Below are 24,401 nucleotides of genomic sequence, written 5' to 3'. Positions count from 1 at the left end.
GGAGCAAGTTAGTGCCTGTGGCCTGTTAGTTTAGAGTCAGTTCTTCACAGGCCAAAGGCCAGACTTCTGGGCAAGAGTCTCTGGGCTCTGGGGAGCTGTGCTAGGACAGAAAGAGCCAAAAAGGCATCAGTCTTGAATCCTTCTTTTCTCTTTTGTTGGCAGCCTGAGCCATCAGCTTCTAAAAAGTGGCACCTTGACAACCTAATGACCCAGATAAAGCGAAGAGCAGTACAAAGAGAGGGCCCCATGGAAATTGCCCATGGGCATGGACGTGAGGAGGGTGTGAAGCAGGAGCGGGGCATCAGCAGCAATTCCTGCCAGCACCACTCCAAGGCAAGGGAGCCTTCTTACAAGAGCTGTGGCCAAGTGGCCATGGATTTCCACAAGACCTTTTCCCAAGTGGCCGAGGACACTCACAAGACCTCTGGCCAAATGACCGAGCATTTTCATAAGACCTCTGGCCAAGTGACAAAGGCTCCTCAGGAATCTCATGGTATGAGCACACCCAGCTCTCTAAAGCCTCTTGGGCACACCAAGGAGGCCTTGCCCAGGAAGATTGTGGGTATCAAAAGGCCCAGCGAGCCCCTGGAGCATGACAAATCCAAGAAAGTCCTGAAGCTGGAGAGCGAGCCTGGTCCGTTGGAGGTCAGAGACCAGTCCTCCAAAGACAAGCTGTAAGTCCAAGAAGCAGAGAAACCAAAACCTGCTTTCCGAAAAGGCCTGAAGCTGGGAGTGCAAAAACCCTCTGAGAACAGGAAGCACGAGGAGCCTGACAAGAGCTCTGCCCACGTGCCCAAGGTTCCTGACCAGAGTTGTGGCCAAGTGGCCAAGCCTGCCCACGAATCTGATGTTACATCCAAGCCCAGCTTTCTGAAGCCTCCTGTGCACACCAAGGAGGCCTTGCCCAAGAATACTCTGGGTATCAAAAGGCCAAGTATGTCCCAGGTACATGACGAATCCAAGAGAGTCTGGAAGGTAGAGAGTGAGGCTGGTCTTTTGCAGGTCACAGGCCAGTCTTGCAAGGACCAGCCCAAAGTCAAGAAAACAGTGAAGCCAAAAGCCACCGACAAAAAAGGCCTGAAGCCGGCACTTCACAAGGCCTCTGAGAAGAGAAAGGGCTCCCACCAGGTCAACACCAAAGGCTTTTTGGAGCCCAGTCTCCTGAGACATGCTCAGGAGTATGATGCCTTCATGCCCAGTGGCCACAGGCCTGGGGATTTGCACAAAGGGAAGGTGCCCTTGCCTCCTGGGGAGAAGAAGTTGTTCTCGCCTGCAAGGGAGGCAGACGTGAAGAGGAAAGCCATGAGGAGTCCTGAGGAGTCCCCCAAAAAGAAGGTGAGAGGGGCTAGAGGAAGTGGGTTTGGACAATGACCAAGGTGGTGTTTGAAAAACCCGTGTGGAGTTTCCCCTTCATAGGCTGGCAGTAGAGCCGTGATGCTTCTCCTCTAAAGGGAGTTCCAGTGTGTTGTTTTTTTCTGTTTTCAGCCAGAATCTATCAAACTGAGCTGTAGTGGTCTGTACTTTAGGTGAACTTCCAAGACCTGAGTGATTTTTTTTCCCTGTTTTTATTCTTGCTGCTAGAGGGAAGACAAGGGGGATACTCCCAGGAAGAAAAAGGAATGAGACAAAAAAATCCCAACAAAATAATTTCCGCTTTCAGCAAACAAAGGCTCCAATAAACTGAAGTGAGTATGCAGTGATGGGATGTCAGAAAGATGTGTAAATCTAAGTCTCTCTTCAGAAGGGAAAGATGAAGAACTCCTGTATCTCCTGTCCAGACACTCAAGAGTTTGCTTCTAACGTGATGTGCATTCTGCAGCTACAGCTGCTGCAGATTGGCCTTTACATGCTGGAAGCTATTGTTGGTTGGGGGTTTATGTATAAATTATGAATGGGATGGGATTGCTGTGGAACGCGTGTTAAGTTTCTTTTTTAGCATTAGTCTTACGACATGGTTATGACAATGGGAAGACAGTAGTAGTCTACATTTTTGGTAGCACACAAAGAACTTAATGTTACAACTTACTTCAAAAGTTTTTTGACTAATCACACAAAACAAAAGCATATTGATAGTAGTTGTATCTAACTACTAGCAGTACATGCATTTTTTGTTGAAAGAGGGTTTCCTTATTTTGAATGTAATTCTTGTTTGTAAGCTTTAAAACACAATGCACAAAGCTCTATTATTAAGCTTAGAACTTCTTAATATCTTGCTAGATGTACTTTTCTGTAGCTTAGGGCGGTATTCTAGGCAAGTGTTAATATACAGACTATTGTTCTATTTGTCCTTGTTTTTCTACTTCTTATATAATTTTTCTGTTGATAAATCTTACGGCTATTGCTTAGCTCTAATTGTAGTTTTGTTGTCTCTGAGGTCTGCTTTTTGTAGCTTTCCTAAAACTCTCTGATTTTGACAATTCCCACAGAAGCAACCAGTGCAGAAAGCCACTCTGAAGGTGTAGGTGAGTAAGGGTAGGGAGCCCTTCCCTTCTGACATCCTTTGAAAGCACAGAGGTGTCGGGGCTGATGACTGGCTGGGGGAAGGGATGTTCCAATCGCAGTAGGAATGGAAGAGCTTTAATTCTGGAGTTCCTTCCTCCCTTTTCCTCAGGGAAAATGAGCAGCTGTCTTAGTCATGCGCTGGCTTTTGGAGTGGGAAGGGTAGGAGGTAGTTTTGGGCAGAGAGGAGTCTGGATCGGGTCGAGGATGGTGCTGTGCTCTGTGTCAAATCATCCTCGGTGCAGCATCAGCTGAGCCAAGGCAGAGCAGCTGGAGAGCACGTGTGCAGTGACTAGGGACCAAAACACGGGAAAAGTGGGTGCTGAAAGAGGTGAGCGGACCGTCCCATACCCAGCAGAGTTAGGCAAGAAGTGCAGCCTCACACCTGAGCCTTCTCCCTGGGTTTAACTTCATTTCCTGCTCTTCTGATGCTGCGGTCCATGAGCTGGGATTCACTGCTTGGTGTGTTCTTGGAAACTTTGCGAAGCTGGCTAGAAAGGATGGAAATGAGCAGTGGTGAAACAGGTTGAGAGCTATTTGGGGCTGCTTCTTGCTGCCAGAATTCCCAGGTCATCCTGATTTCAGATGACCAGAAATCTGCTGGGCCACTGTTATTGAATGCGAAAGTCTCTGCCAATTCAAACTCCCTCTTATTTGTAGCCGCTCAGCTTTGGAAGTGATGTCTAATTGAGACATTGGCATGAATGGCAGGATACAGGCGAGCTTTTAAGAAATGCCTAGGTTATATGTACATCATGATCATGAATTTGCTTCTCTGGTCCAGAGCATCAGAAGATTCGTTCCAAACTGAGAGGAAAAATGTGGTGCTGCCAGCACTGCCGGCCATGACTGCTGCACAACGTGCACCAAATTCGACCACAACGACCCAAAAGAGACCCAGAACTGCGACTGATGACCTGGACCTGCCTGCCGTGGATAACCCTGCCATGAGCCAGGATCCTTTGTTTGCCAAGCACAGGAAAGTGGAGGAAGACCACAAGGAGCAATCCCAGGGCATCAACAGTGGTACCCAGGAGAGCTGGTGGGAGGATTCCTGCAACACAGGTGTGCTGTGGGATTCACTTCAGAAACATCCTCTCAGATAAGTGACCATTTCTGACTGTAGGCAACTGCAGTGGGTTTATAAAATAAAATTTTGATTTATTTATAAATAACCTGTGGGTGTGGCTGCAACCTGGGCCTCAGGTTTTATAGCATGCTGACAAAATTGTTGCATTTATGGGTTAAAAAAATCAGATTTTACTGGCTGTTTTTAAAAATTTGGCTCTTTACTGACAGCTGGAGGTATGGGGTCGAGGATGTTTTGTGGGGGGCGGGGGCAGGGCTATATGTTAGGCCAGACTGTGCACACTGATTAGCTGCCTTCTAATTGCTTGCTTTTTCCTGATAATTTTCCTGCTTCCAGTCCTCACTGCACTCTCAGCCATTGAACAAGGAACCTGCTCCTGAATTTTTCTGTGCTTGGGAAAAGTTTAATGGTACAAAGCACTGAGAGCTGCCAGGTGAGAAGCCAAGGTTCCATTTTGATTATTGGAGGGAGTGCTAGGAAAGAAGGCAAGAGGGGGAGAGCTCGTTGCATAGACTATGCCTGGGAGAAATGAACGTTTTCTCTGGGAATTTAGGAAAGCCTGGCTTTGGAATTGCTTTAGGCATCTCTCTCTGACCAGCTTTCTCTCTGTGGTTTTTCAGGGATCTGCAGGGGATGAGAAGAATCCTTTTCCAGTGACTTCTCTGCCACGTAAGGACAAGAGCAGACAAGACAAGACAAGAAGACCTGAAGTTAGAACAGTAAGTGTTTGTTTTACAGCCCTGCCTGTAGTTACTGAAGACACCAGACAGGGCTGGCCCTGTAGCCAGCCTGGCTTCTGCTTCCTCCTGAGCACTTCTTTTGGGAGCAAAGAGAGAGGGAGGGATGGGGGAGAGCTGCCCTTTCAGGGCAGCACCTGCTAAGTAGCTTGGCTACAGCTGAACAGCACTTGAATTTTTGACTTCTTGCTGGGCCTTTGATCAGTACTGGCCAAAAGGATTTCCTAGAGCTGCTGATAAGCTGTTTTTGATTGTACAGCTTAATCATTACAAATGTTGTGTTGTCCTGTGGTACAAGCAGTGGGGAATACTGAAAAGCTGTAACCTGCCATCCCATGGGGCCTTTGCAGTGTCATTTTCCATAAAAGACCAAGGTTTGTGGGCCCCTCTGGGCAAAGGGATGCATTGCCATGGTCTGCTGGCAAACTTGCAATAGAAAATAAGCACGATGTGCCTGGCTGAGTGGCTGGGAGGCTGTAAAAATCCTCTCCAGAAAGAGGCAGCTGCTGAAAGTCAAAAAGTTGTGCAGGTCCTCTTGGAGTAAAGTCACTCGAGTCATTGATTGTGTTCTGCCAGGTGTGCCTCTTGGATGAATCCAACCAAATGTTTTCTCTCTTCCTCCTTTTGTTCCAGAGTTTTCTGCTCTGGAAAGCCAAGTGACGTGACCAAGAGCTGGCCTGACCTCATACACAGAAGGAGACAGAATTTACAGTGACCCAGACTGGAACCAAATGCCTTAACTGGGTCTCCAGGATGTAAATAGTTCCAAGTTCTCTGTTCTTCTGAAGCCTTAGAAAACTTTGGTTTTATTTATTTTCTTTTTGTTCAATGCAAAGCACCTGCACATTACTTTTGTTTTAAATACAGTTGTAGATTTTCTTGGTTACTTTTGGAAAACTGTTGTGTTTTTTGAGGGTAATGCTTTTCTACCTTGCAAAAGAAGAGACGGAGGGTGGTACCTACTGTCACCCTGTTCTTTTGAAAGTTTTAAAGTTCTTCTAAAAGTTTTCTATACCTTCTGATGTTTACATATTTCTACTGAATTTTCTCACACTCTTCTTGTAAATAATGCTTGTTTTACATTCTTGTTTGTGGGTAGAAAGAATTGATGAACTGTTAGTTTAACCAGCGTGGTTGGAGAGGTGGCAATTTCATCCTCCAATACACTGTCACTTTTGGAATTCTATATCTAGTGGAGTCAGAAAACCAAATCCTCTCTTTGAGTTCTTTTCTTGCCCCTTTCACATCTAACGTCCGTGTGCGAGTTATTTCGTATCGCAGTGTGACACCTACCTATGAAATTACCTAGTGCAATGAATTGTCTGAATGGGCCCATGTCATGACGGTCTGTAAGTGTGTCCCCTAGGAGTAACTAACAGGACAATTTTCACACCTGTTGCTGACAAGGAAATCTGCACTCAGACTGTGTTACTGAGGGTCTTGCTCAGTTTCAGCTTTGACAGACCCAAGTTTGGGTGGCAAAATAACACCCAAAATGTGGCTGGAAACAGCTCCGACTTTCTCCTGTGCTGGAGGGGTGGGACTCGCAGGGAGGATTCCTCCTTGGGCTGCTTTTTGGCATTTGGCTTGGTGGGGATGGAAAACTGCAATGGGTCCTTAGGATTGCTTGGACATTGTTGTGAGTCTGAGAGCTTCCAGGGAGAGGAATCTCTTCTGATAAAGGAGGGATTAAGTGGCTGAATGTGGAACATAAGGCACATTTTGCATTTGGATATTTGCCTACAAGCACTGGTGGTCTCAGTGAGTGTCCAAGAGCAGAATCTGGTACCAAAGTAGGGCATCCTTCCTATGGGAGAGGACTCAGGACCCAGTGACTTAGAAACCTGCCAAGGGAACCCAAAAGGGAAACATGAGCTGTTTGCAAGCACTTCTCCCTTGCCAGGCTAACAGTGGAGGCAGCATCCACAGCACTGGTGTGTTCAGTTGACACCCTTCTCTACCCAAAGATTTCCTGGAAATTATTCCTGCAGTATGGCTCAAGGAGTTGTTTTTTTCAGAGAAATCACACTTCTGTGAAAAAAAAAAAAAAGGAAAAACCCCAAACCCTTCAAGTTTTTCAGTCACCTTTCAGTTGACTTTGATGGGCTTTGGATCAATGTTATTTATACAAGATATTTAGAAGCAAGTTCAAAAACTGTTAAGCAAGAAGTTTTATTTGCACAAGAAGTTTCATTGTGCCTCAAACACAGCTGAGCAGGTTCCTTTTCACAGTCATATTCCTCCATCTTCCCGCTCAAAAGTCACTGTATTGCAATATCAAAGCAAAGTATTGATAATGGTCATAAGACAGTCAATAAAACACGGATGCTTGATCTCAGTGAGAGATTCTGGAATCTTGATTTATCAACATGCTAGTCCAGTGTGTTGACACCCTTGTCTACACCAAGATTTCCTGGTGTGTGACAGCAGCATCCTGCCATCCTCACATCCAGTGGTGTGTCTGCCTTCGCCCTGATGCTGTCACATGCCTTCCCTATCTCTGAAGACCTGTGCGAGTGGGGAGAGAAGGATGGTATCCCAAAATAATTGTGATTACAAGAAAGAATTATCTCCCTTTTCCACATCATTTCATGATGTAGGAAGATGTCTGCACAGATTGAGCAGTAGCCACCTGTTTGCGGGTTTGAGGCTCAAGAAAATGAACAGGAAATAAATACTAGCAAAATGCCTACATTTCCCAAAGGAGTTTCTGTAGAAAGGGCTCCTGCCTGCAGTCATTCTGCCTTCTGGCCCTGCAGGACAACCAGGATCATGGCTGGGTCTTTCTGCATCTTCAAGGGACTGGCCTTTTATGTTCACACTATTAAAAGCCTTAGCGCCTCTCAGGGATAAGCTGCCCTAATGGGTGGAAGGAAGGTCTGTGTTCCCTTCTCCCCATTTTACCTATCAAACCTTATTTACTCCTTGTCCCTGGAGTTGTCCCTGCCCATAGCAGGAGGACTGGAACTCAACCATCTTTAATGTCCCTTTCAACCCAAGCCATTCTGTGATTCTATGAAATAACAGAAAATTTTTAAAAATCCATGGTATTTCAACCTGGAGCCAGGTCAGGGGCCTGCAGTGGGTTAGGAAAGATGCTCATTGTTTTCACTTGGGGCTATTCTAGGACATGAACAAGATGACTGTTTGACCTGTTCCTTTTGTCTGCCAGCTTTGACCTTCTGTTAGTGATGAAAACTTTAATTAAGGACAGTAACTGACCTTCTGCTCAAAACCAGTGGGTGTGAATCAGCACCGCAGACATGCAGAGGGGTGACTTTTACCCTAATGCCAAAGGGGCTGGAAATAGCAGTGCCCTGTGTGCCTTCAGCAGCGCTGTGCCGGCTGTTCCTGTGGCCATGGGCTTTACAGAGCTGTGCGTGGATTTACAATTTCTCCCAGTTTGGAATGTTGATTTGCACTGTCCTATTTTTTTTTTTCTTTCTTGGAAAATGCATGCAGGGGAAGACAATGTCTGAGCAATTCTTGGCCCATGTTAAGTCTTGCCTGTCAAGCAAATGTTTCTCATCGGCCCTGCCGCCACTCCCAGGAACAGCCAGAGCTGCACAGTTGCCTGCTTCTACTTGCGTTAAAATGCCACCAAGTGGCAGCCACACCAGCCTTGCAGACTGAGCCAGGGAGGAATTACAAATACAAGTTTCATCTCCTGGCTGGCTGTGCGCTATTTGCTAGCAGTTACAGTGGAGAGAACATGCAAAGCTTTAGAAAACAAATACAGATGTGGCAAAAGCAGCCAGCAAAACAATGTAAGCGAAGTATCTGGAACAGAGTACTTGGGTTTGCAAAACTCTCCACTGCAGTGATGCTGAAAATAGTCCCAAGAACAGTTTCAGCCTAAATAAGGACAGAAAGCCCTATCTGATTGTGGGAACAGTTTAGGGTTAAGAATTTCCCAGTCATTTGTTCTAATTAAGCTTGAACGGGCGAATTGGCTGAATTTTTATCAGCTGCTGACAACTTGTTTGTGAATTAAGCCTCGGTGTCATTTGATGTGGTAAGCCCATGAGGCTTACCAACACTGACCCTGCAGTAACTGCCTCCAGATCCCACCGTATCTGCAAGATCCTGGAGACAGGCAGGGTATCCCTCCTGGCTGGGATCATTGTTGCCTCCTGCTGCTTCTCCCGTGCTTGGAGGTCTCTGCCAGGGCAGGCCCGGTTTTCCACAGGGCTGCATCCCCCTCTGCAGGCAGGCGTTTCTAGTTGAAATAATTTTCCCAGCCGGTGTTCAAACAGAAGGGAAGACTGCAGTCCTTCTGATAGAAGTGCATGCATGTATTCGGTTTGTATTTTAAAAAATGCAAGTACCGCGTGCTTTGTCTTCTGAACTTTTCTGTTCTTAGCTGAGTATTTTAGCAGGATGTCAAATCCAAAGAGTTTTGCTGCCGGAAAGGCTCTATTAGGAATGAGATTCCGTTGGGAAAGAGGAGTATTAAATGGAGTTTGAAGCTGGGCAAGTATAAGCAAACGGACCACAATCTCCTTTGAACGTAAATAAATAAGGTGTGGGGGGTAGGGCCTCCTACCACTGTGTGGCTGCTCTGTCCCTCAGCATGGAGTGCGGGGGGAATATTCTTTTGTCGTCACTGTCCCCTTGCCAGGGCAGGTGGTAAATCACAACAGTTTTATGTGCAGGTAGGTCACTGCAGTTTGTCATCACAGTAATCCCGTATTTTTATTTGTTATACTTTGTCGTCATTAGCACATTTCCAGCAATAGAGATTCTAAAACCAGCTCTGTACAAAATGTATTTAGCTGTGGTGCCATCTCAGATTAACCATGTTCTGGGAACAGGGCTGTTCCTTGTAAACCTGCTTTGCACTTTTCTTGCCAGTCCTTAGGGATACACCTCCAGAGCCCTGAACAAGAGTGTTGGGGCGGGGGTATGCATTGAACTACAAATGGGATGCCTGTTTTAGGATCCTGCTCAGAGCTAGAACCATGTGACTTCCAACTCTTCCCATACCAGAGGCGGTGACCCCTTGTCAAAGACCTGTCATTTTAGGGTCAGATGTTCTTAGATTTTATTTGCTGCAGACTGTTCAGACCTGGCTGGGAGATGGCAGGAGATCAGACAAGAGTATCAGAACGATCCCTTGTGGCCTATTTTTCTTTCTGTACAAGCAGTGGTTATCTTCTCTCTTAGCCCCTCTTGGCTTTAGCTGGGGTTTAAAAGAAGCTATCTCCCAAACATCAAAGTTTATGAAATTAATAACGTACTTAAGAAATAAAATTGCTCGACATAGGGGCAAGTGAGACAGTATGGCACGTCGTGGTGGATGTGGAGGGAGGGAGGGAGGGAGGGAGGCAGTGGGGATGCTCTGACACTCCTGCCCAGGCACTGCCTGACCACAAAACCTGCTCCAGTATTTCTGAGAGGCACTGAAGTCTGTCCTGTGCACAGCTCATGTTCTCAATGCCTAATTAATCACAAGGTCCAAGGTTGTGTGGAGATGATCTACACGTCTGCGTCTGAGCTGTACCACGTGCCCACGTGCCATTTCTGTTTTAGTCCCATAAATTAAGTCACTCTGGAAGAATGCACAACACTCTGCTGCTTGGCACTCCCCTTCTCAGCTAGACGTGCCGTCCCATTTTTCACTCTCACAAATCTCCTGATGTCTTTCAGCAACTGCTCCCGTAGCAATAGGCTGTAGAAGTAAAAGCCAGCCACGGGCTGCACATTTCTGCTTGTGCCAGGTAAACCACATCAAACTCACCGTTGCTCTCTCTACTAGCCTTCTCTTCTGCAGCTGCCATCGAGTTCTCTGCATCTCAGAGCCTAAAGGGAAGCGCAAGAATTTCCATGGAGGGCTGCAGGAGGACTAGGTAGAAGCCCAGGAAAGACGTAAAAAAACCCGAGAGATGTCACAGGGCATACGTGGAGCAGAGACGCTGAAAAGCGGCAAAGCTGAAGAGCCTGGCTCAGCTTCAGTCCTGTGCAGATCATAGAAGGTGAAGAAAGAAGCAGCAGCGTATTGCTGGCCGGGGGGTTATGTACAAATCACAAACGGGATGGGACTGCTGGGGAACGCGTCTCAAGCTGCTTAATATCTAGCATCACTCTCATTACATGGTCATGACAAGGGGAAGATGCCAGCAGCTCATGTCCTCGACAGCAGACTGAGAACTCAGTGTAACAACCCACTGGAAAGCTTTTTGACCAGTCGCACAAAGCCAAAGCATATTGACAGTAGTTCTGTCCAACCACTATAAGCGCACGTACCTTTGGTTAAAACAATGCTCGCTTATTTCGAATACAATACCTGCTGGTAAGCCTTAAAATACAATGCACAGAGCTCCATTCATAAGCTGAGAACTTCCTAGTGTCTCACTAGATATACTTTTCTGTAGCTTAGGGAGTTATTCTAGCCAAGTGTTAATACACAGACCCTTGTTCTATTTGTCCTTACTTTTCTACTTCTTATATAACTTTTCTGCTGATAGGTCTTATGGCTACTGCTTAGCTCTAATTGCAGCTCTGCTGTCCCCGAGGCCTGCCTTTTGCAGCTTTCCCAAAACCCTCTGATTTTAAGGATTCCCACAGGGGATGCAGCAGGAAGCTCTTGGCAAAGCCCTTCTGACCCCGGGGGGCCGCAGCTGCCCTCAGGCTGTGAGGGAGAACAGCAGCAGCCTCTTGCAGCAGCTGCAGCCCCCGGCAGGTGCCTCCCGAGCCTCCTTTGCTCCAGGCTGAACACGCCCAGCTCCCTCACCTGCCCCTCGTCACACCTGTGCTCCAGACCCTGCACCCGCTCCAGTGCCATCTCTGGACATGCCCCAGCCTCATAGTGTGATCCCAAACCCGAGCCCACGATTCCAGATGCACCCTCAGCAGTGCCGAGTACAGGGACATTGGTCCTAAATCATAGAATATTCTGAGCTTGAAGGGATCCACTAGGATAGGTCCTAAAGTATGCCAAAAATTCTCACAGTGGAGTTCAAATGCTGGGAGCAGCAGAAAAAGGGAAGACATTTTTGATACCAGAGCATCAAACAACCCGAATTCATAAAATTAAATGAAGAAATAGGTTATGATGGAATAAACCTGATTTATGTATATATTGCTTTCCATAATTGTACAACTTGGCTTTATGCGGTTGGTTGTTAGCATTTGTCGCTTTCCTTTTCTTGAGTAGAAATGCAGCAGTTCATTTAAAAATAACACCAAGATGTACCCGCCACTGGCTGTGATGGAGCTCATCAATAATGGCAGTAATGCCTCTGGGATAAAAAAGTTAAGGGGAAAAAAAAAATAGATGGCCCAGATTGCAGCCAGAGAAGAGACCACAATGCCAAGAGAGAGTCTCAGGGAAATTGCCAGTGGGGATGGATATGAGGAGGGCAAGAAGCAGGAGGGGTCCATCAGCAGCAATTCCTCACAGCAGCACAGCGAGCCAAGGGAGCCTCCTCGCAAGAGCCAGGTGGCCAGAGCTCCTCAGGACACTCATCTGCCCACAGAATGCAACAGCCAGAAGCCTCCTGTGCACACCAAGGAGACCTTTTCAGTACTGCGAGGCCAGGAGGCAGTATGAAGTAAGTACCTTAGTGCTTAAGTGAGAGAGTTCCCTTAAGGCTTGGAAATCCAGCATTAGGCAAGGGAAAATGAGACATGGGATTTTATGTCCTTTAAAACCAAACTGAACATTTAAAGAGGATGAAGTGGAAAATTTTGTAGTAAAACAAAAGAAATGTGAAGCGAAATGAAAGCTCTGCTTTTATTTCCAAAGACTGTACAAGTTCATATGGAGCCATTGGGTTAGGTGGGAAAGAGGCCGTGCAATAGGCATCCTGTCTCTGACCAGAGCCTTTCTCACTTCAAATCCCTGAGGGCTCCCTCAGCGGCTCCTTTTCAGCTGCTGGGCAGGGCACGGGGGCTCAGTGGCACAGGGTCCTGCTGGCCCCCGCCTGGGGGACAGCCCATGTGCCGCTGCCAGGCAGGCCTGGGTTCCCGCAGTGCAGCGGGGGTGTGGGCAGGCTCCAGCAGGGTTCTGTGACCCGTGACCCTCCAGCAGGGTTCTGTGACCCGTGACCCTCCAGCAGGGTTCTGTGACCTGTGACCCTCCAGCAGGGTTCCGTGCCCTCTGACCCCCCGTGGCACCGGGACACCGCACCTGGAGACCGTTGGCACTCGGGCTCTGCCAACGGCAGAACCGTCTTCAGGCAGTGCCCCGCGGGCTGCAGCAGCACGGAGGGAGCGCAGCTCTGTTCGGGGAGCACTGCTTGGCCAGAAAGCCTGTTCGCAGCGCCTTTATTGCCACTGGGGAGCCATTCCTCGCCCCCAAGGCCAGCTTGTGCCAGGTAATTCTGCGCTTGGCTGCCAGGGTGCAAACAGGCCAGCCACGGCCGTCTCTGCTGCATTCCAGCGCTGGGCCCAAATGGCAGCAGTTTCAAACCCAGCCTCTTGCTCCTGCCTCTGCAAGCTGACAGCAGTTTGCTGGGAGTCGCTGACCAGGGAAATTGCCTTTAAGGCCTTCCTTATGCAAATATTTAGCATTGTTATTCTCCAGCCTGCAGTGGGGCAAATCACTTTCAGGTGGAGAGGGCAAGGTTGCAGGAGGGCTTGCTGCTGATTTAGCTTGAATCCTAAGTGTCTCTAAGGAGCAGGAGAGCCAGGCAATCCCTAGGAAAGGAGGGTGACATGGCAAAGGCCCCTGGGTTCTGCCCCATGTGCTGCCAAAAGGTGCCAGCACTGAGAAGGAGAGGCTTGAGGCCAGAGCCAGCAGATGTGTGGCAGGGGGAACTCTGGGCTTTTCCTGGGCAGTGCCTGAAGCAGGTGCTCCAGCTGGGGCCTGGGATTGCCCCATTGGGAGTGGGAGCAGCTGCCAGGGGCCTCTCTTACAGTTGAACTGTCGCAGCCAGGGACTCCAGAGGTAGGTGGCAAAGCTCGTGTGGAAACACCCACATCCCAAAGTGAAGCCAAAGCTATCGCTTTACCATGTTTCCAGTTTTAGGAATCAAGGCCATTGCAATTACAATGGCTCTGTCCATCCAGATTTGTTTATCATGTGTGTGTAACAACAGTGGCCACCAGAATATTTGAATCCCTCAAGGATAGGCTGGACAGGCCTTTGCGAAACCTGGTCTAGTGAAAGGTGTCCCTGGCCCCGGCAGAGGGGTGGAACTAGGAGAAATCTAAGGCCCCTTCCACCCTAAAACATTCTATGCTTCTATGGTTTTATGGGGCTGTGGTTCTGTGAATGCCGTGTGTTCTCTGACTGTATGTCAAGTTATCCCTTCCAATGCCTCAATATATGCAAAACACCAAGCTTTGCCCATAAAAATATCATGTGAGGTTTAGTGATAGCAACATTTGAAGGACAAGCTCTTGAGATGGGTACATGAGGTTTAAGTTTCCAAGCAGCTTCCACGCTTCCTTGTTTCATTAGAGCAGCTCTTTGCCTGTGGCTGGATGGAGAAGGCAGAGAGAAGAGCAATCAAATGTGTCCTGCTAGGGGATGCAGAAATGAGCCTGGCAAATACAGCACTGTCAAAAGCTTGTAGGAATTCCCATCAGGGTCACAGGAGTAGCTGCTTTCCTCTCCACAGTGAGGAACGCTTGTGTCCAGAAGCACAGCTGGGTTGCAAGAGCATTTTTGCCTTGCACGAATAGTGTCAGGTTAACGCCACCTGCGCAACCTCAAATCCATGGGACGGCAGTGTGGTTGAAAACCTGGCCCTGTCAAAGGAATTGAAAAATGTTTTGACTGTTTCGTGAAATCCAGATTTTCCTGCTGGCCACTCGTGTGCTTTGTGGCCATGTTAAGGATAAGCTGGTGGTAGAGCAGGCCTCCAAGCCATGCTGTTTATTCACAAGTGGATGTGCATGTCTCTCCACACAAGTTATGCCGGTGCCAGGTCCATTCAACAGAAGTTGGAAGAAAGTTGGAATGACTTCTCCCTGTAGGCACTTGCTACTTCTCCCACCTTCGTTTATCTTTAAATTCAAGTGAGCACCTTGTTCTTTTAAGCAGTTTGCTTTCCAGCCAACATTTTGGTTTTCATGATGGTGAGGAGGCAGCAAAGATGCAGCGTTTGTTTGCTTCCAGATGTGTCCTCGGAGCTTAGTGTGAGTGTCCATTCTTAGGCTTCCCAGCAGCATGGGGAGGCGGGTGTTTGACAGGATTCCCATCTGTAGTGGCCTGTATCTCTCTGTGGCTTGCCGAATGGTTCTCTGCTGGTCCCTTCCCTGATGTTAAAGCCACTGCCTAGAGCTCAGCTGCTTCACCTCTTCCCCCAAATGTCTCTGCTCCTGTTTCACACCAGTTGCCCTAAGTGGGGTGGTTCACAAGACTTCACAGAATGCTCCTGCAGCCTCCTCCCCAGCGAGAAATGATTCTGCTCCCTCTGGAGTGTGAGATGCTGCAAGTGAGCGTCACCAATTGAAATGTAAACGTTTTCAGTCCTTTTTCTGCATTTTTGAGATTTTTTGCATCTGCTGGGGGAATATGGTTACCTGTTCATATACAACTGTCTTTTCAAGGCTTTTTTTTTGCCCTCCATTTCTTTTCCTTCTTCTTTCCACAAATGCTGCCATTCACGTGGGGCCCATTTTGTTGCCGACAGGCAGCGACTTTTTTGTTCTGAAAACGGAACTAAATTTCCTGAAGCCTGTAGCAGTGGCCTGGTTTGTCGTGCTCTTGGCCAAATCCGGAGCTAAGAGCTGACTTGGAAAGCAGCATCACTCCTGAGGGAAGGGGAAAACGGATCTCTTGGATCTCCTCTTCTCAGCGACGTGTAATCCCCATGTTTGGATGGTTTATGTTTAGGGAGCACTGCAATGACTCCCAGTCAGGCACTCCAGGTTCTGGGTGCAGCAAGTCCCTGGAGATCCTGACCTCTGCTTTAGGCATGAACTCATGCAGATGGTGAATATCTGTTTGTTCTCTTCCAGAGAAGCTGACTCAAGCTGAGGCTTCATAATGGAACCGACAGACAACCAGAACCATGACAAGAGGTAGGAATTAATGTGATATAATCTTGGCTTCCCAGGTGCTGTGATGAATGTTGTGATGGTTTAGAAAAAGAATTCCCCCTCCAATGCAAGAATCAGAATTCCAAAGTGGGACAAATGAAGTAAGGATTGTCCTGTCAGTGAGAGCGGCTTCAGAGCCCATTGGTATTTTCAGAGCTTCTGTTACAGACCCAGGCTTGGACGATGGCTGGGGTCAGGGCAGATTCTCTGCTGAACATTCTGAAGCCAATCTCTTACTACTGGAGCCAGGGCACACCCTTCTGCAGTTTGGGATGCTTTTGGCCTAGGAGTAGTTTCCAGCTTCAGTCTGGAGCAAAGCGCGAGTTGTGGTTTTTTGGGGTGGGGGCGATTTGTGCGAGTTTTGCTTCTTGTGGAACTTGTTTGAAGATGATGAGGACTGAGGTGATGTTTCATGGCAGACATTCAGTTTCATCTGCCTCTTTGAACAGCCAGGTTGTTGGGGTTTTCCTGGTGACACATCAAGTGTAGAGCAGCTGCAGCACATACAGGACTATTTTTAACTCTCCAGTGCTGACCTGTTTTCCCCCTGGAGATGGAGGGGCTGGGAGTGTAGAGTCCCCCTGCACCAAGGCTCCTAGGTGCTGGGCATGTTGGTGTTAAAGCCTGGAGGTGCAGTTCCCAAAGCTTCCAAAATTCCCTGACTTTAAGGGAGCTGTGCAGGGTTATGAGTGATGGCAGCGATCAGGTTTGCAAAGGCTTTGAAGAGCATCTTGACAAACACCTTCAATGGCCAGGCCAGACACGGGCAGCAAAGGTGTCTCCAGGGCTGGGGAGACTGGGGGATCTACAGGCTTATCTAAAAAGTCTGGGCATTTCAATAGACAGCAGACCCATCTACTCTGAATTTGGAATGCCATCCAGTGCAAAAACCTGATTTTTTTGTAAATAACAGCCCTTCGGTATGAGATGAGGCAGCTGTGCCTCTGCTCTAGGAATGATTAAACTTTCAGGAGCTGATTATTGCTGTGGTATTGGAGCAAGTGTCACTGCTGGGGCAGACCAGGCTCTCCCCTTGCAACCTGGGACACTTGGGAAGTTGGATTTGCAAAGAAGAATTTAGCAATTGTATGCATAGAGAAGACTGTGCAGTAGAGTAGAAATACATACCTGCATCCACTGTGCCTGCATGCTTTTCCTTCCCTGACGTCCATAAATATCAGAGCAAGCAGAGTTTCCCTCATTTTGCAGTAGTCTTTCAAAGGCCAGGGACACTTTAAAGGTTCTGGTTTCCCGTGATGGGACACTTTATTGGTGTTTTGTTGTGGGGCAGGTGGGATTGAGTACATGCATAAGTGGAAGACGAGGAGCAGGGGGATTTGACCTGGTGTTTTCTGAATGTCTGAGATCTTCTGTCTAATTACACTGATGGGATGGCTTTAAATGCAGCTACATGATTTTCCAGGGAAGCAGCTTTCCAAATGCCTGTTTGAAGTAGAGAGTGAATTTCCAAGGTTGTTTATCAAGTGGCTATTAATAGAATATGAATAGAGGATTCTGTTTGACTCGCAAGGGGGGAGACTGGGGTGAGAGGTCTGCAGGAGAACTGGACTGGCAGTTTCTCCCATTAATCACTGCAAGTAGATTAGCCAGCTCATGTGCTGATCACCCCAGTGAGTGCTTCTGCGTTTGTTTCACAAGGAAATGGAGGAGGGTCTTTCCCTTCCCAACCTTCTTGATGGCTTGTATCAGGAGTAGCAATCCCTGAGAAGGATGTGTGCTGTCCCCTGTGTGTCTCATTGCTCTGGGGCACAGCACATGCTGGACAGAACCAATCTGTCCACTGTCAGCTTCCTGAGGATTTTGACATTGCTTTGCTGCTGGACATTTCTTCCAGGCCAGGACTTTGGCTCATTCGATGTCTAAGGCATGTGTCACCTGCAGCTGGGAATTCCGTATTGATGACTTCTTTTCCTGGCGGCACGGAAAACTTGAGGCTTCCAGCCTGAATAGCTAAGCAGATCCAGTGCAGAGTGACTTAACCCACAGGGGATAACCGTGCAGGGAGTCGCTTTGCCTTCACAGAGACACTGAACGGCTCTGTCCTCTCTTCCCCAAAGCAGAACCTTCACTCTCCTGTGTCACCCCAGTCTCTTTAAGGCATCTTTCCAAATTAACTGTGAGCTGCCTTAAAAATACAGCACACGTGAAGCTCCGATGTATCTCTTGTCCTTCTGTGCCAGCTTTTACCTCTTCTCCCAGCACCTGAGCAAAGCTGTTTGTAAAGCCAACCTTCTTGTTCAGGTCTTTAAGAATCCCTCAACCCCAACAGAGAGCCTTGTATTGCCTGCACTGACAGACTTCCTGGCAGGGCCCAGTTAGGGAGTGTCAGTGTGCAGAAAGGAACAGGAATGTGGCATCTTCCTTGAAGTGTGTTTAAAAAGGAGTGTCAAAAAAATCCCATCCAAACAAACAAAAAAAAAAAAAAAAAAAAAAGGGCAAGTCAAGCTGTGTTCCTCTGCAGTTTGCAAAGTCTGGAGCCAAGAAGCAGAATTTGTGGACAACTCCAGAGCATTTCTATTCTCAGGTGGAATGAAGACGCCTGCCTTGAAGTTGGCTGAAAACAGATGAAGAGTCTTCTCTATCTTGCACGAGCTCCATGTGTGGGTGCTTTCCTTGTGCCAGAATCAAATCCTGGCCAGAATCAAAGCAACCTTGCAGAGCTGGTCCATTAGCTGGGCTTAGTTTGAAGTTTGTGGTCTCTGCTTTAGTCCTTCAGAAAAGCTCCTGTGCCTGAAGGCCTGAACCTTTTTCTGTGTTCAAATGTTGTGTGTAATAAGTAGTAGGATGTCTTTCCAGGAGCCCAAGTGATGATGGTCAAGTGCTTTGCCAAGCAAAAGCTCGATCTTGGCAGGAGGATCCAGCCTGGAGCCAGCCCAAGTTACCTGACTGTTCTGAACTGGAAGCCAAGCAACAACTGCACCTTGCAAGGGTTGCATTTTGGTCAAAGTTGTTCTGGTTTTTTTTTTGGTTTTATTTGTTTTGTTTTGTTTTTTTTTCCTTCAGAAAAATGAGTCTGATTTCATTTGGGTGAATGACAAATATTCCTCCTTCTCTAGAACTGAACTGGGAATTTCTCTAGGATTGGGAACTTTTATTTCTAACTGTTTTTTCTTAACTAATGACACTTTTTGCTCAACTCTTTCACATGCAGAGACAGCCTGTGCCTTTGCAGGCCAAGCTTCGCTGCTACAATAGCAACTAAAGGAAAGTGATTTTCAATGAAGGGAGCACACTGCAGAAACAGACTTTCTTAACCATATTAAATAAAAGTCAGCAAAGTCAGCAATGGAAACGGTGTTTCCTGACTGCCAGGGAAGCCAGACATTGATCTTGCAGGAGGTGACTGGTGGTTTCAGCTCTTGCTCTGCCTGGTCTCTGTTCCTTACTGCCCTTCAGATGGAACTGTTATTCCTTATTAGCATTTCATTATGAATGGACTTGAAAGACATTTCTAGAGCTGTTGGACAGCAAATGTTTGCTGAGCGCATGCTTGTTTGGTATCAAGGAGTAAAATACCCAAACAAACTCACAGTGCTTCCCTCTTTCTTGTTTCAGCCCATCGTGCACATGTATGAGCAGTCCATTGAAGGAATATTGGAGGTGGGTGCTCTTCAATACCAGATCTCCATGGGAAAGCCGGTACCAATCCATGGGGAGGTGGATCCCTCTGACTCTGGGAAGCGTGAAACTGCCTCTGTGTCCATCAGCAAAACTCCTGTGAGCTTCTTCTCTCCTTCTCTTTCCAGGAAATGAGCAGCCCCCTGTCACCTCTCCTGCCACCTTTTCGGACACCTGCTAGAACAGAGACTTCCGAATTTCCATTGCAGGCAAAGGTAACCCTGCCCATTTTGGCCAGGGCTTCTGGTAAATTACAAGAGATCTCTCTGCTGAGCAGAACTTCAGTCTTGGCAGAAGGAGCCTGCCTGGAGGCCAGCCTAAGTTCTTTGACCATAAACAGTGTTGAGAGTTAGAAACCAAGCAGAAACAGCACCTTGTGTGGGGTTCCATCATACCATGCTCAAGGAGCAAGTTAGTGCCTGTGGCCTGTTAGTTTAGAGTCAGTTCTTCACAGGCCAAAGGCCAGACTTCTGGGCAAGAGTCTCTGGGCTCTGGGGAGCTGTGCTAGGACAGAAAGAGCCAAAAAGGCATCAGTCTTGAATCCTTCTTTTCTCTTTTGTTGGCAGCCTGAGCCATCAGCTTCTAAAAAGTGGCACCTTGACAACCTAATGACCCAGATAAAGCGAAGAGCAGTACAAAGAGAGGGCCCCATGGAAATTGCCCATGGGCATGGACGTGAGGAGGGTGTGAAGCAGGAGCGGGGCATCAGCAGCAATTCCTGCCAGCACCACTCCAAGGCAAGGGAGCCTTCTTACAAGAGCTGTGGCCAAGTGGCCATGGATTTCCACAAGACCTTTTCCCAAGTGGCCGAGGACACTCACAAGACCTCTGGCCAAATGACCGAGCATTTTCATAAGACCTCTGGCCAAGTGACAAAGGCTCCTCAGGAATCTCATGGTATGAGCACACCCAGCTCTCTAAAGCCTCTTGGGCACACCAAGGAGGCCTTGCCCAGGAAGATTGTGGGTATCAAAAGGCCCAGCGAGCCCCTGGAGCATGACAAATCCAAGAAAGTCCTGAAGCTGGAGAGCGAGCCTGGTCCGTTGGAGGTCAGAGACCAGTCCTCCAAAGACAAGCTGTAAGTCCAAGAAGCAGAGAAACCAAAACCTGCTTTCCGAAAAGGCCTGAAGCTGGGAGTGCAAAAACCCTCTGAGAACAGGAAGCACGAGGAGCCTGACAAGAGCTCTGCCCACGTGCCCAAGGTTCCTGACCAGAGTTGTGGCCAAGTGGCCAAGCCTGCCCACGAATCTGATGTTACATCCAAGCCCAGCTTTCTGAAGCCTCCTGTGCACACCAAGGAGGCCTTGCCCAAGAATACTCTGGGTATCAAAAGGCCAAGTATGTCCCAGGTACATGACGAATCCAAGAGAGTCTGGAAGGTAGAGAGTGAGGCTGGTCTTTTGCAGGTCACAGGCCAGTCTTGCAAGGACCAGCCCAAAGTCAAGAAAACAGTGAAGCCAAAAGCCACCGACAAAAAAGGCCTGAAGCCGGCACTTCACAAGGCCTCTGAGAAGAGAAAGGGCTCCCACCAGGTCAACACCAAAGGCTTTTTGGAGCCCAGTCTCCTGAGACATGCTCAGGAGTATGATGCCTTCATGCCCAGTGGCCACAGGCCTGGGGATTTGCACAAAGGGAAGGTGCCCTTGCCTCCTGGGGAGAAGAAGTTGTTCTCGCCTGCAAGGGAGGCAGACGTGAAGAGGAAAGCCATGAGGAGTCCTGAGGAGTCCCCCAAAAAGAAGGTGAGAGGGGCTAGAGGAAGTGGGTTTGGACAATGACCAAGGTGGTGTTTGAAAAACCCGTGTGGAGTTTCCCCTTCATAGGCTGGCAGTAGAGCCGTGATGCTTCTCCTCTAAAGGGAGTTCCAGTGTGTTGTTTTTTTCTGTTTTCAGCCAGAATCTATCAAACTGAGCTGTAGTGCTCTGTACTTTAGGTGAACTTCCAAGACCTGAGTGATTTTTTTTCCCTGTTTTTATTCTTGCTGCTAGAGGGAAGACAAGGGGGATACTCCCAGGAAGAAAAAGGAATGAGACAAAAAAATCCCAACAAAATAATTTCCGCTTTCAGCAAACAAAGGCTCCAATAAACTGAAGTGAGTATGCAGTGATGGGATGTCAGAAAGATGTGTAAATCTAAGTCTCTCTTCAGAAGGGAAAGATGAAGAACTCCTGTATCTCCTGTCCAGACACTCAAGAGTTTGCTTCTAACGTGATGTGCATTCTGCAGCTACAGCTGCTGCAGATTGGCCTTTACATGCTGGAAGCTATTGTTGGTTGGGGGTTTATGTATAAATTATGAATGGGATGGGATTGCTGTGGAACGCGTGTTAAGTTTCTTTTTTAGCATTAGTCTTACGACATGGTTATGACAATGGGAAGACAGTAGTAGTCTACATTTTTGGTAGCACACAAAGAACTTAATGTTACAACTTACTTCAAAAGTTTTTTGACTAATCACACAAAACAAAAGCATATTGATAGTAGTTGTATCTAACTACTAGCAGTACATGCATTTTTTGTTGAAAGAGGGTTTCCTTATTTTGAATGTAATTCTTGTTTGTAAGCTTTAAAACACAATGCACAAAGCTCTATTATTAAGCTTAGAACTTCTTAATATCTTGCTAGATGTACTTTTCTGTAGCTTAGGGCGGTATTCTAGGCAAGTGTTAATATACAGACTATTGTTCTATTTGTCCTTGTTTTTCTACTTCTTATATAATTTTTCTGTTGATAAATCTTACGGCTATTGCTTAGCTCTAATTGTAGTTTTGTTGTCTCTGAGGTCTGCTTTTTGTAGCTTTCCTAAAACTCTCTGATTTTGACAATTCCCACAGAAGCAACCAGTGCAGAAAACCACTCTGAAGGTGTAGGTGAGTAAGGGTAGGGAGCCCTTCCCTTCTGACATCCTTTGAAAGCACAGAGGTGTCGGGGCTGATGACTGGCTGGGGGAAGGGATGTTCCAATCGCAGTAGGAATGGAAGAGCTTTAATTCTGGAGTTCCTTCCTCCCTTTTCCTCAGGGAAAATGAGCAGCTGTCTTAGTCATGCGCTGGCTTTTGGAGTGGGAAGGGTAGGAGGTAGTTTTGGGCAGAGAGGAGTCTGGATCGGGTCGAGGATGGTGCTGTGCTCTGTGTCAAATCATCCTCGGTGCAGCATCAGCTGAGCCAAGGCAGAGCAGCTGGAGAGCACGTGTGCAGTGACTAGGGACCAAAACACGGGAAAAGTGGGTGCTGAAAGAGGTGAGCGGACCGTCCCATACCCAGCAGAGTTAGGCAAGAAGTGCAGCCTCACACCTGAGCCTTCTCCCTGGGTTTAACTTCATTTCCTGCTCTTCTGATGCTGCGGTCCATGAGCTGGGATTCACTGCTTGGTGTGTTCTTGGAAACTTTGCGAAGCTGGCTAGAAAGGATGGAAATGAGCAGTGGTGAAACAGGTTGAGAGCTATTTGGGGCTGCTTCTTGCTGCCAGAATTCCCAGGTCATCCTGATTTCAGATGATCAGAAATCTGCTGGGCCACTGTTATTGAATGCGAAAGTCTCTGCCAATTCAAACTCCCTCTTATTTGTAGCCGCTCAGCTTTGGAAGTGATGTCTAATTGAGACATTGGCATGAATGGCAGGATGTAGGCGAACTTTTAAGAAATGCCTAGGTTATATGTACATCATGATCATGAATTTGCTTCTCTGGTCCAGAGCATCAGAAGATTCGTTCCAAACTGAGAGGAAAAATGTGGTGCTGCCAGCACTGCCGGCCATGACTGCTGCACAACGTGCACCAAATTCGACCACAACGACCCAAAAGAGACCCAGAACTGCGACTGATGACCTGGACCTGCCTGCCGTGGATAACCCTGCCATAAGCCAGGATCCTTTGTTTGCCAAGCACAGGAAAGTGGAGGAAGACCACAAGGAGCAATCCCAGGGCATCAACAGTGGTACCCAGGAGAGCTGGTGGGAGGATTCCTGCAACCCAGGTGTGCTGTGGGATTCACTTCAGAAACATCCTCTCCGATAAGTGACCATTTCTGACTGTAGGCAACTGCAGTGGGTTTATAAAATAAAATTTTGATTTATTTATAAATAACCTGTGGGTGTGGCTGCAACCTGGGCCTCAGGTTTTATAGCATGCTGACAAAATTGTTGCATTTATGGGTTAAAAAAATCAGATTTTACTGGCTGTTTTTAAAAATTTGGCTCTTTACTGACAGCTGGAGGTATGGGGTCGAGGATGTTTTGTGGGGGGCGGGGGCAGGGCTATATGTTAGGCCAGACTGTGCACACTGATTAGCTGCCTTCTAATTGCTTGCTTTTTCCTGATAATTTTCCTGCTTCCAGTCCTCACTGCACTCTCAGCCATTGAACAAGGAACCTGCTCCTGAATTTTTCTGTGCTTGGGAAAAGTTTAATGGTACAAAGCACTGAGAGCTGCCAGGTGAGAAGCCAAGGTTCCATTTTGATTATTGGAGGGAGTGCTAGGAAAGAAGGCAAGAGGGGGAGAGCTCGTTGCATAGACTATGCCTGGGAGAAATGAACGTTTTCTCTGGGAATTTAGGAAAGCCTGGCTTTGGAATTGCTTTAGGCATCTCTCTCTGACCAGCTTTCTCTCTGTGGTTTTTCAGGGATCTGCAGGGGATGAGAAGAATCCTTTTCCAGTGACTTCTCTGCCACGTAAGGACAAGAGCAGACAAGACAAGAGAAGAAGACCTGAAGTTAGAACAGTAAGTGTTTGTTTTACAGCCCTGCCTGTAGTTACTGAAGACACCAGACAGGGCTGGCCCTGTAGCCAGCCCGGCTTCTGCTTCCTCCTGAGCACTTCTTTTGGGAGCAAAGAGAGAGGGAGGGATGGGGGAGAGCTGCCCTGTCAGGGCAGCACCTGCTAAGTAGCTTGGCTACAGCTGAACAGCACTTGAATTTTTGACTCCTTGCTGGGCCTTTGATCAGTATTGGCCAAAAGGATTTCCTAGAGCTGCTGATAAGCTGTTTTTGATTGTACAGCTTAATCATTACAAATGTTGTGTTGTCCTGTGGTACAAGCAGTGGGGAATACTGAAAAGCTGTAACCTGCCACCCCATGGGGCCTTTGCAGTGTCATTTTCCATAAAAGACCAAGGTTTGTGGGCCCCTCTGGGCAAAGGGATGCATTGCCATGGTCTGCTGGCAAACTTGCAATAGAAAATAAGCACGATGTGCCTGGCTGAGTGGCTGGGAGGCTGTAAAAATCCTCTCCAGAAAGAGGCAGCTGCTGAAAGTCAAAAAGTTGTGCAGGTCCTCTTGGAGTAAAGTCACTCGAGTCATTGATTGTGTTCTGCCAGGTGTGCCTCTTGGATGAATCCAACCAAATGTTTTCTCTCTTCCTCCTTTTGTTCCAGAGTTTTCTGCTCTGGAAAGCCAAGTGACGTGACCAAGAGCTGGCCTGACCTCATACACAGAAGGAGACAGAATTTACAGTG

At 47.6% G+C, this 24,401-nt stretch overlaps 2 protein-coding genes across 2 annotated transcripts; both read left to right on the top strand.

Moving 5' to 3' along the window:
• Positions 1-67: 67 nt before the first annotated feature.
• On the top strand, positions 68-3,554 carry LOC137472752 (AF4/FMR2 family member 1-like). The gene is made up of 5 exons (XM_068188117.1): positions 68-356; positions 390-645; positions 1,003-1,335; positions 1,582-1,685; positions 3,284-3,554. The coding sequence occupies exons 1-4, from the start codon at positions 205-207 to the stop codon at positions 1,621-1,623; spliced, it is 783 nt and encodes a 260-aa protein (XP_068044218.1). The 5' UTR covers positions 68-204; the 3' UTR covers positions 1,624-1,685; positions 3,284-3,554.
• Positions 3,555-19,428: 15,874 nt separating this feature from the next.
• Positions 19,429-22,868, top strand: LOC137473420 (AF4/FMR2 family member 1-like). The gene is made up of 5 exons (XM_068189226.1): positions 19,429-19,717; positions 19,751-20,006; positions 20,364-20,696; positions 20,943-21,046; positions 22,645-22,868. Exons 1-4 carry the CDS (start codon positions 19,566-19,568, stop codon positions 20,982-20,984), a joined length of 783 nt encoding a protein of 260 aa, XP_068045327.1. The 5' UTR covers positions 19,429-19,565; the 3' UTR covers positions 20,985-21,046; positions 22,645-22,868.
• The last annotated feature ends 1,533 nt before the right edge of the window (positions 22,869-24,401 follow it).

This window comes from Anomalospiza imberbis, chromosome 4 (assembly GCF_031753505.1).
Source record: "Anomalospiza imberbis isolate Cuckoo-Finch-1a 21T00152 chromosome 4, ASM3175350v1, whole genome shotgun sequence".
NCBI lineage: Eukaryota > Metazoa > Chordata > Aves > Passeriformes > Viduidae > Anomalospiza > Anomalospiza imberbis.
Note: the sequence above shows the minus strand (reverse complement) of the source record. Positions and strands in the feature narration are given on the sequence as shown.